The sequence below is a fragment of the Dreissena polymorpha genome, chromosome 11 (genome assembly GCF_020536995.1).
Source record: "Dreissena polymorpha isolate Duluth1 chromosome 11, UMN_Dpol_1.0, whole genome shotgun sequence".
Lineage (NCBI taxonomy): Eukaryota > Metazoa > Mollusca > Bivalvia > Myida > Dreissenidae > Dreissena > Dreissena polymorpha.
Genome location: NC_068365.1, coordinates 63,903,861 through 63,918,721, shown reverse-complemented (window position 1 = coordinate 63,918,721; position 14,861 = coordinate 63,903,861). Strand labels below are relative to the sequence as shown.

At 34.9% G+C, this 14,861-nt stretch overlaps 1 protein-coding gene across 2 annotated transcripts; it reads left to right on the top strand.

The window, feature by feature from the left end:
- Window positions 1–577: 577 nt before the first annotated feature.
- On the top strand, window positions 578–14,200 carry LOC127851910 (copine family protein 1-like). 2 transcript variants are annotated; one of them, XM_052385881.1, is made up of 7 exons: window positions 578–706; window positions 9,174–9,394; window positions 11,789–11,889; window positions 12,204–12,320; window positions 12,630–12,761; window positions 13,074–13,274; window positions 13,589–14,200. In XM_052385881.1, exons 1-7 carry the CDS (start codon window positions 684–686, stop codon window positions 13,697–13,699), a joined length of 906 nt encoding a protein of 301 aa, XP_052241841.1. In that variant the 5' UTR covers window positions 578–683; the 3' UTR covers window positions 13,700–14,200. The 2 variants fall into 2 exon arrangements, with proteins under 2 accessions (XP_052241841.1, XP_052241840.1); XM_052385880.1 differs by having other exon boundaries at window positions 604–706; window positions 9,153–9,394.
- Window positions 14,201–14,861: the final 661 nt, after the last annotated feature.

Below are 14,861 nucleotides of genomic sequence, written 5' to 3'. Positions count from 1 at the left end.
ATAAATATGTTAAGTTGTTTAATCCACGTATCATTCGTTTGATCATTGGGCGAATGTTTCCACTTTCACGGTGTATACCTTAAAGGGCCTTTTCACGTTTTGGAAATTGACAAAATAAAAAAAAAGTTTAAGATTCGCATATTTTCGTTGTAGTTATGATATATGTGATTAAACAGTAATACTGAACATCTACCATGCTCTGAAATATCCATTATATACATCTTTTGACGATTTAAAAATTATAAAGCGCTACAACGCAAAACGATTGAATAATTTGGAGAGTTCTGTCGTTAGACGAAGATTGCTTATTTAAAGTATAAAATACACCACAAATCGTAAAAGCACGGAATGTCGAGTGGTCTAAGCACTAGACGTTTACTCCAGGGGTCAGTGGTTCGAGCCCAGTTTAGGGTAACTTTTTTTGTATTCTTGTTGTTTTACTGCAACTTTTTAGATCCGATGTTTACATTTATAAATATAAAGAATTTCATGACAAACATCAATACATGCAAAATTATCTGAAGAGGCCCCTTTAAAGAGCTCATGGTTGTTTATGCTAAATATTTATTTGAGTGAAGTTATCTCCTACCAAGATAATCTTAAAACGTGAACGTGATTGATTTCACCTAAATTAAGGAAGTAAGAAATTCATTCTGTATATCGTTATCGATAGGTTTTCTAAAATGTCATTATCTTCGGAAGACAGGTAATGTTTACTGGTTCATCTTTAATTAGGGACTTGTTAGCAATAATTTATATGATTATTGAAGCAAATGTGTTAAATGCATTTTATTGTGACTAAATGACCGATGTTTATAGTGAACTTGTGTCTATGCAAAATGATGTTATAAATATGGAAATGTTTTTCCTTCATAGTTTTATCATTATAAAATAACCAATTGTTATGAACATTTATAAAATTGCATTGTTTTGGTATCAGATCAAATAGTTTTATTATCATATAATATCCGATGATAATGAAGAAAGATAAACAATATTTGAAATATGTGTAAATTGATAAATGATAAAAAAAAGTATTTCGTTGATATTTAGAAGATGAAACTAATATTTGTACTTTTATGTGTTTCTAGTGGTAAATCAAAGATGTAACGTTCTTGTGTTGCAGTATATTTCTGTTTCTTAAGTTTATCACTATCTTTTCGTTACAGTCCGTTTTATTGTTATAGTATTATATTCAGTTGTTTTAAAACATAAAATAAAAAGAGAATACTATTAGAGTGTGAATGTGTACTTGAATTTATCCGACGAGTTGAAGAAAGGTTTACATGGCGGGGCTTGCCGAGCCGTGTAAGCCTTTCTAAGACGAGTCGGATAAATTCAAGTTCACAATCACACTAACATAGTATTCTATTTATTATACAATATTCTTTTAAATTTGTTCCCGAGGCAATAAAAAAGTCTTAAATTGCTAAACGAATAGCAAAAACAGATTTAATTAACTGAATTTACTTAATGCTTTCCGGTGGTTTAAAGAGAAATATCAGTGAAATAAAACTGATATTTCACTGTATCAAACAGTGAAAAATAACAGTGAAAATTATCGATATTTTTCACTGTTTTACTATAAAATGACGTCATTGTTTTCGGTAAAATAGTACTTTCTATGATCACTCGTGAATTAAAATCGATATTCACTCGAATCCAACATATATCCTCTATCTAACATTGCGTAGTAATATTAAAATTGTTTGTGATCGTCCCCGTTAACGCCACTCAAAATAGTCCCAAATATTCCACGCACAAGCAGAGTAAAAAGACAAAACATTGCTATATGCCTAGATTCAAATTAAATGAGCATTCCAAATGTTACACACTCAAGTAGAACAAAGATGATTTGGTTCAAACTTAAATTCTAGTTTCACCACTGCAAAATACAAAACAAATGCTGCCTTTTTTATTTCACTCGTCAAGCATGATTAAGCATTTATCCCCGCCAATATTGTTAATTTTGGTCAAAAAACAATTATTATTTTTACACACTTTTACTCACTGGTATAAAAATGTCAAACATTTACTGGTCCTTGTTCTATTCACCAAACTTATGTTACTACCATGTTGTTTTCTTCAAGTTTTGTTTGGTTCCATGACGAGAAAATTCCTTGAAAATTCTGCACCCATTTACTTATTAAAATGTATTCTTCATCGCCATCAATCTTTTCCATTTATTCAAAAATTCATTCTCACCGTGTTAATGCGAGTAATATATTACAACACATGTATTCATTTTGTTTATAATAATCCATCGTTAACATACACCAGGGGCGAAGCTAGATGAAAATGAAGTGTACGCAACTTCCAATTTCTACGGCATTGGCGAGGTGCGAAGCGCCACGACGGGGGAGGGTGTGGGATGAGGTAATCTCCCTCTCACAAGGGGGGTATGGGAAATCACTCCTAAAAAAATTAAAATGAAGACGCAATTTGGTTGCATTTTACTCGTTTTTTAGTACAATATTTTGAAGTCACCGAGACCCGGTCAGAGTGCTTTGATTTATTGATTGGATTGTGCAAAACGCCATTTTCAACAGTATTTCAGTTTTATTTCGGCGGTCTGTTCACCTGATATCTCCTCGGGTACTTTACGACAATATTTGTAAGCATTGGGCCGCTTCCCCCACAATAACAGTGGCGGCTGAGCAATAAATAATGACAAAAAACGTCGAAAAGAAAGATCGCCGAGCCGGAAACTCGATCTTCCGTACCCTTTTTTACAATCGGTTAAAAGTGGTGTATCGCTATCGTCTGAGTTATTGTGTCAAAATCTCAATGACGACTCGATCGCAACCTATTAATCTCACCATCAATTAGATATTTTAATTTGTAATATTGTGGACAGTTATTTTTAAACAACTGTGCCCCCCTCCCGAAAAAAATAGAACTATGAAAAACTTAGAAAACATTGTGGAAAAGGAATAAACGATCGTAATACTTTTTAAAACCTAAGATTCTGATCCTATCACGGTCAATGTATCTTGTTTCACAATTTTTGTTAAGCTAATTGAATATAATTGTTTCAGTCGGATCAGTCCTGAAAAAGTAATGCCCATTTGCTTTCTTTTATTTTCGCGTAAATATGTCCAAAACAATTTCTGCAGATATTTCTTTTTCCCCATAAATGTTGAGCAAACCTAATCCGGACATTCTCACTGTTATCATTATGTTCATAAGGTATGTTTTTACCCTTCGCATGGTGCTGAAGGAACGTTCAGCTGTAGCGGTTGCCACAGGCATCCAACCATATACATTAATTATAGCAAAGGTACCTGGGTAAATGTGTTTGTTCTAGGGATGCAAGAGGTTAACCGATTAACCGGTTAACCTACCGAACGACCAGTTAACCGGTTATATTTTCGGCAAAAGGTTAACCTGGGAAAAAAATTGATTGTGTTTTTTTCATCGAATTACTTGTACATTTTAACTTTTTTTCGCGTGACATACTGCCAAATTGCGCTGGCGACTACTTAAAACAACATGCCGCACAGTCGACGGTAATAAATAACGTGTCAACAAACACAGCAATAAAGCAATAAATCAATACCTCTATGATAACAAATAGGGGTTAGTTTTGATAATTTGCACCATTGTTTTGTTTGACTCGCGAAAATTTAACTAGCGAACTGCGGGGAGTGGGGGCTTTTAGCGAAGACGTAATTGACACGTTTATCGAACTCGCGATAAAAAACAGTTTAGACAAATGAATGTACGGCTTTTTGATGTTTTGTTAACCAATATCCAACACTGATTGCTCGCGAAAATACCGTGTTTTATAAGTAACAATTTTATCAGGAATGCATTATTATAATAATATTGGTTAGATTAGAGCTTTTTGGGTTTATTTTAATGCATCTAGGTAATATTTGGTCTTTTTACCATTTTACATCTTACCATTATCAATTTTCCGTCAATAGTATACAAACTATTTTTCATTTACCGTGCACTCCCTCTGGTCCAGGGGAAACAACCATTGTAGACTCCATCACCACAATTACCCCCCTTAGTACAACTGAGTGACACCACCTCTGCTGGCTCTTCTTTTCCCCCACCCACATCGGCCTACACTTCCAAAAATCTCTCCTTCTTTCAACCCTCCAGGGTGGCAACATGTATTTTAATATATAAATGCATATAGTTCTGTACATATTGTAAATAATGTACCTTTTGTACAAATTTAGCTGTTTTTGTCTCATTTTTAACTGTAAAGCACATTGTCTTACCCTTAATTTTTGGAATTCGGACAAAACCCCTCCCGGATAAAAACCCTCCCGTAATTTTCATAGGGGGCGGACGAAAACCCTCCCATAAATAAACATGGGCGGCCAAAAACCCTCCCATGAAAAAAACGGGGGAGGACAAAAAAACCCGCCCATGAAAAAACGGAGGCGGACAAAAACCCTTCCGTAAAAGAAATTTAACACTTAGTGATGCATTCATTAATCCGACAAAATTACCCATTGTGTGTAATGTGTATTGTGTTTTCAGGGGCGTGAAATTGAAAGAAAATGTGTATCCATTAACTGTAAACATACCGCTTTCTAATGTGCATATATATCCGATAATCCGATATAATATCAACATCAATTAAAACATAAAATGAGTCCATTTATAGACAAGTGAATTTAAATTTAGATTGAACCCAATACGGTACAGTGCAACGTTTAATCGCGTTATACGCTCATTCAATCAAAAAACGTGCTTTCCGGGAAGTTTATGAAAACTTTGCGAAAATGAAAGTAAAATTCTGTTAACAACTAACAATTCGTTAGCATGTAACTAATTTGTCTTAATTACTTATTTAATTTATCTTTGACTGTAACGTTTTGAATTGCATTTTTGCAGACAATATATAAGCATACTGTATTGTCAAATATGTCAATGATTCGGTTATTTAGGCCCACTAATCAGCTAATCATAACAATTAACTAGTTAATGGCATACAATAATATATATCAAAATAGCAAACTGTGAATCTGCAACTGCGGACAAAAACCCTCCCGTGAAAGCAATTAAACACCGACAAATGCAATTGATTCACACATTGTTGCATTCATTAATCCGCAAAATTTTCTCAAAATAGCAAACTGTGAATCTGCAACTTCATTAATCCGAAAAAATCACTCAATGCTGACAACATTTGCTCAAAATATCATACTGTGAATTTGCAACATATAAATTTTTGCTTGTGTAAAGGCACACATCCAAAATGGAAATTATCACCACTTATCACTCGTCCGGTTGAGGTCCGAGCAGCTATCGGCAAGACGGAGAGTCTGAAGCGGGCCATCCGTAGGAAGGAACGTTGCGTGGTACCAGTAGAGCCAGCTGGTTCTGTCGGCATCCCATTGCCGCCGCAGTACACCACAACGCACCCAGATGGGGACAAGTCATTCCTTATCTATGACAATGCATCTACCGATGCACGGGTGCTGGTCATTGTGGAACGTCATCACACGTCTGCAGTAGGACAACGCCTTGGCCGAAGCAGAGGTGTACCGGTACGAACACGGGGAGCCGTTAGCAAAGCGAGTCCGGAAGGGGACCCTTCTTCATCAGAAGAAGATGCAACGCCTATGTGAGGAGGTAGCGTCGGGAAACAAGACGGCACAGGACTTCTTGGCTGCAGTTGGGCACTGCATTCGTATTCACGTTTAGGAGTGTATGTGAACTGTGTAAGATTAATGCAATTGTGTTTGTTTGTATTCTCAAGTGTCTACAATGTTGGTTTTTGTTAAAAATAAATATCTCGGATAACCGACAACAAAATACAAATGTCGGAAATGACATTCGGAAATGACCGATTTCGGATTAAAAATTCATAAATAATCGTTGGTACTTGAATTCGTGGCTCAGATTTCACGGGAGGGTTTTTGTCCGGTCCCGTTTTTTCATGGGAGGGTTTTTGTCCTCCCCCGTTTTTTTCATGGGAGGGTTTTTGTCCGTCCCCGTTCATTCATGGGAGGGTTTTCGTCCGGTCCCTATAAAACTGACGGGAGGGTTTTTATCCGGGAGGGTTTTTGTCCGGCATTCTTAATTTTTATGTAGCCCTATGAAGGTGACCGTTTGGAGACACGTAAGTTATTGCCCTTAACATATAAGGGTTTATTACTGAACCCACTTTTAAATATTGTTTTAATGCCACTCTGGGGGGACCTCTCTTCTCCATAGCCCAATCCTCCTTAAGTTCCATACAGACAGGGTCTTATGTTGGAGCATTACGGCTATATTCCCTGTCTGCAAGTGTTTAACATTGAGCCACATACATAAACTTGTACTCAATATTTTTTTTTTAACAACTCAATACTCAATTGCAATATTAATATATAATTGAGAGTTGTACTCCCTATGTGTTATCATATATTGTCTTTTTTCCTTTCCTTCTCATATAATTGCATTTACACATGCAACTTCACTCTACATTTGAGAGCTGTTAAATCAGGCTCTGGCATCCCTATTAATTAATGTTCATAGATATAAACATATCTCTCCAATGATTAGATCTTGTTGTGTGGCATTTAGTTTAAACTTTAAATATACTCATAAAAATGGTACTTGACTATGTATGTAAACATATTGTGGCAATGTTCAACCACTTTGTGATCTGGAAAACCCTCAAGTATTATTATTTTGTTACACAAACATACTACACATCTGTGTATCCCTTTTTCTATAAGTATTATATTAAAATAGTCCTATTTGGATTCAAACATTTAAAACACAGATCACAAAGTCTAAAGACTCCAACAAACCCATTGCAGTATATACTGAACAGTGGGTCTGGTAATGATGATGCCACATACAACAGTATGTGTGTTTTCACCATCTTTACTTATAAAAATTGGGCTATTCTTTCTCTCTCTCCTCCTTAAAAAACAAAACAAACAATAACATACAATAACAACATCATATTAATGATAATAATTAATAATAAGTACAGTAACATAACATAAACATAGTAATCTAATACTAAAAAACAACTCCAAGTTCTTTTGGATTAATTCATCCTTTTCTTTCATTTATATTTTTGCATATAAACTATTATTGTTTACTTTTTCTTAAAGTACAACGTCAGCCGTGGGAAAATCTATTTTTAAACGGATTGACCTACTTGCAATCCTTAATAAGAAATTTCGGCCAATCAGCGCCAGCTTTTTAAAAGTACATCAACCAATAAAAACGCCGCTTTTTAACAGCGTTAGGCCCATCCATTGTAAAGCACTGCGTCTTCTTAACGCTTCTTATAAATGTTAGATATTTTTAAACCAATAGATTTTAATTAAGGCACCAACACTGCAAAGTTTTATATTTATACCAACGGTACAGCCCAGTAAAATCGGGCTGTCCATTTTATGGCCGTTTTCGGCTTTTTTATGCAGAGTTCTATGTTAAGCAGTGTGCTCGGGCAATGGTTTTTAACCGAAGCCTCGAGGGTAAATAACCACATTAGTCAGTCAGGAATGCATTCGTAGTTAAAATCTTGTCGAGTTAACGTCGTATTTGTTGAGCAAATGTTGAGCTATGTCCCGGGGCTCAGATGCCAGGAGTCTTGTTTCTAATTCCGACATCAGGACTGGTGGTTAACGAATTGGAGGTACATATTTAGCCTCCAATAGCAAGATGGGTTGAGTGCTGGAACTTTCGACCTAATACTGTCTCAAATATGGTGTCTGCGTTACATTTCCCTTAAGTGTACGCACAATGCATTATAAAGTAACTTCGATTTTTAAATGTGTACGCAACTGCGTTTTTGCGTACGGGTTGCTACGCCCCTGTACACACTCGTACCAAATGCAGACATTACATCATTAGCGTCCGTAATTTGAATGAAGCAATCAAGTAATTTCGCCACCTGTATAGTAAAATAAGGTCTAGCTGCGTAGTGAAATACGCTCTTTTTTAACATATGAAGATTTGTTTAAATTCTTAGCGCCGCGGAAAAAAATGTCTGGTAACCACGCGGGAGACATTAGTTCAATCGCCCGTTTGGTTCAGGATTTTTTTCATTTCAACTAAACTAATTGAAAATTTTAAAGAATTGCTGCATTTGGATTGATAACTTTCACTAATAAAGGAATATTGATGTGAAAATTAAACATTCAATTCATATTAAAATACATGTTTTTAAAAACTAAACACATTAAATAATTAGTTCAGGTAATTTTGTTAATATATTCCATAGGGCCATTTTCGACCCTAAGTGAACCTAGTTCTTTAATAGCAAATTAACTATTTAACTATTTTGATACATTTAACTACTTAGATCTAAATCGTCTAAAAGTCATCACTGTTTTTGACCTTTAACCAGATGTGAAAGGCCAAAAACAGTAGTCCCTATGTACGTGTACTAGCCGTTGGATAAAGTCAACCTGTAGGATAAACCTTATCTTTATCCAACGGTCGTTATTTGTTAAATAAAATCATTTTGTAGGATAATAAGCGATTTATCATAGTTTGTGTATTTTGAAGCAGTGATTTTCGTTTCTATAATGAAACACACAACATATTATAAACCAGTTAGATTTTAGTTTCTTTTAATCATTATCACAAATGTCATTAGCTATGTCGAGCATTAGAAATGCGCTTAAGAATGTTTGTCTCTCGGTTATAACTCAAATCTTAGTTTGGGAGTTTTATACATAAATTGTGATGCACACATTATTATTTATCGCTATATGTACATACATGATGGCCGATTATAATTTGTATCTACAACTGGACACTTAACAATATTTTATAAAATCCTATCAAGAAGTATTTTTACAATCAGATAACTACATAATCGCAATCCCGAACTGAATATAGCACCTAATTGAAATATGTTTAATAGTTTTTACCAACATGTTTATAGATTAAACAAAAAGGACCATAACTCCGTTATTAACAGATGGTGTACAATGTCATATGACGTGCATCATCCTCTTATCCATATATATACTCATACCACGTTTCAATAAAATCCGCCAAAGCACTTCCAAGATATGGCTACGGACACACAAGTGCCGGCCGGACGGAAGGACGGACGGAAAGACGGACGGACAATGCCAGAAACAATATCAGACCGCCTATGGCAGAGGATAATAACTACATAATCACACGCCCGAAATGAATATAACAAATAATTGATACATGTTTTATAGCTGTTACCTCCATGTTCAAAGATTGAGCAAAAAGCCGTCGTTGTTCCTGCAATTCGTGGCAGACCGAGCGGACTCCTCTCTGGGTGCTAGCGACGTGGATCTGGACGATATAGGTCTAGACTATGGGAGCTTAGAAGATTACGAGAAACACTTGCATGTCATCGTCGATCGTTTTAAGAGTCTGGGCGAAGTCACCTCTGCACTAAAACGACTGAAAGTGGAACCATGTGGACTGATATTTGGTAACATTAATTATAAACTTTTTGAATTTCTTTCAAATTGAATCCCAGCGTAAACATCGTAAATTGTTTTGGAGGTGTAGTAAGCATTTTAAAGCGAATGCACTGTACACGTGACTGAGATTAAGTATTCTTTCTGATTTATGATCGTTTAAATTGTTTTTACGCAACCTCTCTCATAGTGGACCCGTTTGGACTGATATTTGGTAACTTGTAAATTTTTCTTTAACATATGCTTACACGTTTTATTGACGAGAATCCCAAACATATATCGAACATGGGTTTACATGTGTGAGAACCAGGTTAAAGCAAATGAATTTCTTTTCGACCCAGATGTTTCACTCCAGCTATTTAATATACTAGTTATACATTTTGAGCCTACTTCTTGGTTATGTATGATGTTAGTTATATGGTGTTTTTTTTTGTAATTTTTTTGCTGAAATGAATACTAAAACAAACTTCGTAAGTTGCTTTATTGATTTACAAAACAATTTAACTATGATGACTTTTCTGCTTTACCACGCTTAGGTTTCTTACAAACGATTCGGATCTGGAAGCCCACATTGTGCGCAAATTTCATGATTACGCCACAATATGAGTTTTAAAGTTCACGACCCTTTGTTTACTGTCATCATTAAATACATGTGCTTAACGTTTAGAACACGCTCAAAGTAGTTTGGCATAAGTATTCTTTTGTCTTTTATAAATGTAGGAACCAAAGAAACAATGTATTTAGATTGATAGAAACGCGTGCAAAGCGTTATGTCATTATGCTTTTAAACCAAAATTACACATTCCTCCTTATAAAACATGACAGTTGTCTGAACATTAACACTTACGATTTTATATCTCTAAAGCATTTACTAATAGACGATATGTAGTTGATATCTGTTACATTTCATCTTGGCTCGGAAGGTTACATTGCTGGTGCTCTAGAAAGCATACGACCATTGTGTAATAAAGCTGAAATTTAAGTGTATTCTATTTTATATTCTGTTATTGAAGTTCGATTTGAATTGTGATGGTACGATGTTAAATTGTATTAACACTTAGCATGTTTTGTGAATAGGGCTGGGCCCAATGTGATGTTTTTAACCATTTTACCGGTTTTCAACCCGTAATCTTATGATTTTCATTGACCATTTTCAGAGGGTAACCCATGTTTTTTTTGCTGATTTCGTCCTGTTGTCACGTAATCGAGTGTCAATGTATTTGGTGAAAGTAAAACAAGTCTCTGACTTCTCAAAATGATTTCTTTTATTTTCTAACTATTTCCTAACATCAGATTTGTATTTATAGTTTAAACATTATTTTCTTAGTCTAGCTGTAGTATTTTCCTAACCTAACCGTGGAGCCAGAAATTGGGAAGCATATTGTGCGATTCTCTATCGACAGTGGCTCGGCTCCTCTAGAGGTTCTAACACGGTCCTTTTATACAAAAATGGTGACCTTGGCGTCGACCCACTTGTTTTAGGGAGTAAACAGCCTTAATTATCACTTTGACATAAGCTCATAACCATAAAAATATAGCTAAAACGGGTTATAACAATGTCCATCACTTTCTGGTCGTTAAACTATTTCTTACTATTTAGGCTTATTTAACCTGTTTATATAAGCTGTTTATATAAGCAGTTCGTGTATAATTAACACTATGTTGACCGCCAGATATGGTCGAATGTAGGTCATTGTTGTCCACTATGTATTTCGCCAGTGACCATGCATCTCTAGTTACTAGGACAATGATGACTAAACAGAAAAAGTGTTACATTATGTAAATACCTCCCAAGATGTATTATTAAATTCTCAAACTTATCTTAACATTGCTTATACATATTATTGAAATATACATATTATCCTTATTAATTTCCATCATAAGAATAAACTCATAAGAATAAATGATAAACGATATGTTATAAACTGTTACATTACACACAAACTTCATCTTAACATTGCATATACATTTTACTGAAATATACCCATTATAAACCGTTACATTACACTGTGTTGGTCATGAATATACCTGTATGAGAAATGGTCTCGTGCCTAAAATGGAGTAAATAATGATTTCTTAGTGATGATCTCCTGTTTATACAAAGGAAATTTCACTTTTTATTATAATAATGTTGGTAGATTAATAACATTTTGTTAGTTTAAATGATAAACACGCTTGATAATTGTTAAATAGTACTTCAAACGTGAAATTGTAAATCCTAGGTATTCTGTTATGTCAAATAATAGACAGCAGCGAAGATTTTATTTATTGCGATTGCGTGTGCTTTTCATTATTTTATCATTCAATATTCGTTCAGCTTACTTATAAAATTATTCACTTATCGTTTTCCTCATTTATATTTAAATCATTCTAACAAAACGTTGGGTTTCCATATTTTCCCTAAGGCATTGACTACACTTTGAGCAACAAGGTATCTGGCATGAACACATTCCATGGACTGAGTCTACATGACACTACCAGCAAAAAGACCAACCCGTACCAGGAGGTGAGTTATCTTGATTGATTCACGTGTAATCCAAGTGCAGCCTCATCAAATATGCACGTTTATTTTGTCCTCTTTCAGAACGCATTAATCTCGTTTGCAAACGTCTATCGCAATAAAACCGAATCGTTTCTTGACTTCAGTTTTAAAAACAGTGGCGTCAAAAATCAACATATAGAATTACCGTAGTATAGAATACAATCACAGTCAGTGATAATTGTATGTCACTATTGAGTATTGACCTTGAAGAAACGCGATCGGCTCTTATGCGCTTGGTTTGGAAATATATATACATGCAAATGTCTGTTACACTGTAGGTGATCTGTATCCTGGGAGAGACGCTAGAACCGTTAGATGACGATGGAATTATACCAGCGTACGGCTTCGGAGATAGGATTGTAAAAGACAAGGGCATATTTCCCCTCAAGGCAAATGTGAGTGTTTAAGATGTGTTTATCCAGAATTCTTTGACAGCTGAAAGAGCGACAGCGCTGAGCTGTCTCCATTATAACTATTACATAAGCATTCCGCGTGTTGTAAAAGTAAGTATTCGAAGCTTGAATGATTATGTTTAACTTTGCGTTGCATTTGGTTTCATGAATTGTATAGGCAAAAAGTCATTTAAGTGGTATAAAATAAATGACTATCGAATTTTAAAAATATTTTCACTTCTTAAAGTGTTTCCGGAGTTCCAGTATTGCTATATTTTATTGGAGCAATGTGAATATTGGGTTCTTATGCAGGGAGACTGCGATGGTTTCATGGAAGTTCTTGAAGTCTACAACGTTGTAACGCCTAAAATTCAGCTTGGTGGTCCAACAAACTTTGCCCCTCTCATTGACGAGGCTGTTAGAATTGTTAAGGAAAAGAAGCAGGTATATGTATGATTAAAACCATGAGGTATGGAATTGCCTTGTCCTATATAAAAGACGAGATCTGCATTATGTTCGTTTTGCTGGGTCCGTCCTTAATCAATCTTTGTCCAATTAAAACATTATCTTTTAAAGTTCAGACAGACTAAATTGATTGTTAAAAATCAGAAATTAGCACAATTTGTGTAAGCAATCATTTGTTGTTTGTTTCCGATTCAAGTATACATTTATAATTCATGATTTTAATTAGTATTTAATGCAGGAAGACCAATCAGGTACACGACTTAGATAATTTTTTACCATGCTATTATTCAGTACCATATTCTGGTGATCGTTGCTGACGGTCAGGTGACCAACGAAGAGGACACGGTGAGGGCAATCATAGAGGCCTCAGAGTATCCACTGTCCATCGTGGTCATCGGGGTAGGCGACGGACCGTGGGATGTCATGAACGACTTTGATGATAAATTGCCAGAACGAAGATTTGACAACTTTCAGTTTGTGGATTTCCACAAGGTATGATTTATCAAGTTTAAAATATATAATGAAAAATACCGACGTTGTCTTTGTACTATGGATATCGAAAGGCACTAAGTAAAATCTATGGTCCTAAAATAATTTAAATAACATTTGGAATTTTAATCACCGAGCCGATACTTTCGTATGGTGCAAATACTGCTATTTTTAAGTTTGCAGTGTCAACGCGGAGTTTGGTACATTCATTAATTAGGCGGACTCTTATTGCGAATCTTCAATACGCAAAACATTCACAACAAGATTTAGAATAGAACCTCAATAGTTTCCCAGATTTTTCTCTTTGAATATTTCAGGTAAAGAGTGAAGCACGTAATCCTCAACCAGCGGTTGCTCTTGCAGCTCTAATGGAGATACCGGATCAGTTCCAATATATCAGGGACAACGGGCTCGTGGAAAGGCTTTAACATAGTTCATGCTGGCTGGCTTGGCGAAAACAATTTATTGTTAAATAAGTGGCGATCTGTTCGCTTACCGTCATAATTACATGTTTAAAAATAGATTTTAATTTATTTTGCTTATTGGCCTGTTAATACTTTAATTGTTTTATATATCTTAGACTATACTGTACTTGTTAAAATAATTATGTTGTATACATGTGTGTTTCATACAATATAATACAGTTTATACAGCGTCTGACTAGTAGATGAAGACGTAAACTTGATTGACGTCTTCGATTTGCATTACATGCACACTTGCTTACAAACACGGCATAATAGCTACTCATTAATATTTTAATTTAATGGTTATATGAATTCACCCAAACGCAATCTTTATTGGTTAATTGTTTTAAAACATGTTTAAGTTTTGCAATTATAAAATGTACGAGGACATAGACACAATTGTGTGGTTAGCAGTGCAAGATTTATTTTTATATCTCTTACGGTTATTAAAAAATGTGTCTGCTGTTTTATTGAATGCTTAATACTGTTGGCGGTAGATTGAAAACATGCTTGCGCGCCATACAAGTTCAGACTGCCGCCCAGAGTTAAGTGGGAAGACAGAGACTTAATTGTATTTCTTCATTTTATTAATATTCCATCGTTTAAACTGGCGATGTTTACACCACTAAATACGCGTAGGTCATCCCAATATTACAAATAAAACAAGTTAGAGTTGCACTGTCTCGTTCATAAATTTATAAATTGAAAAAAGTTCCCTTTGTAGGTTGGATTTTCTCTTTTTTAATATTTAAAGTAACCAGTGAAGCACAGCATCGTCAGCTAGTGGTTGATCTTTCGGTTTTGAATAAAACATCAGATCAGTATAAGTGAATCAATGACACCTGACTCTTGGAAAGGCTTTATCATGGTTCTGAATCCTCAATGGCTTTTTTAAAGTGCATCAGTGAACAGCGCCAGGAATCGATGAGTTATCTCGGGCTGTGTGTCAACATTACTAATTATATACATTTGATGTCTAATTTAACATCATAGATAAACTTGTTGACATAGTTTTATCAAAATGATATATATATATATATATATATATATACATCTATTATATATAAAACGTAATCACGCGATTCGAAGCACGTTATATTAACAATATTGAAAACTGATTTAAATG

Bases quoted from the DNA above. Each gene is read 5' to 3' on its own strand.
- LOC127851910 (XM_052385880.1), top strand. From the start codon at position 684: ATGTCATTATCTTCGGAAGACAG. The intron at 707-9,152 runs GTAATGTTTACT...CATGTTTTATAG, and splicing joins TCATTATCTTCGGAAGACAG to CTGTTACCTCCATGTTCAAA. The intron at 12,762-13,073 runs GTATATGTATGA...GCTATTATTCAG, and splicing joins TTGTTAAGGAAAAGAAGCAG to TACCATATTCTGGTGATCGT.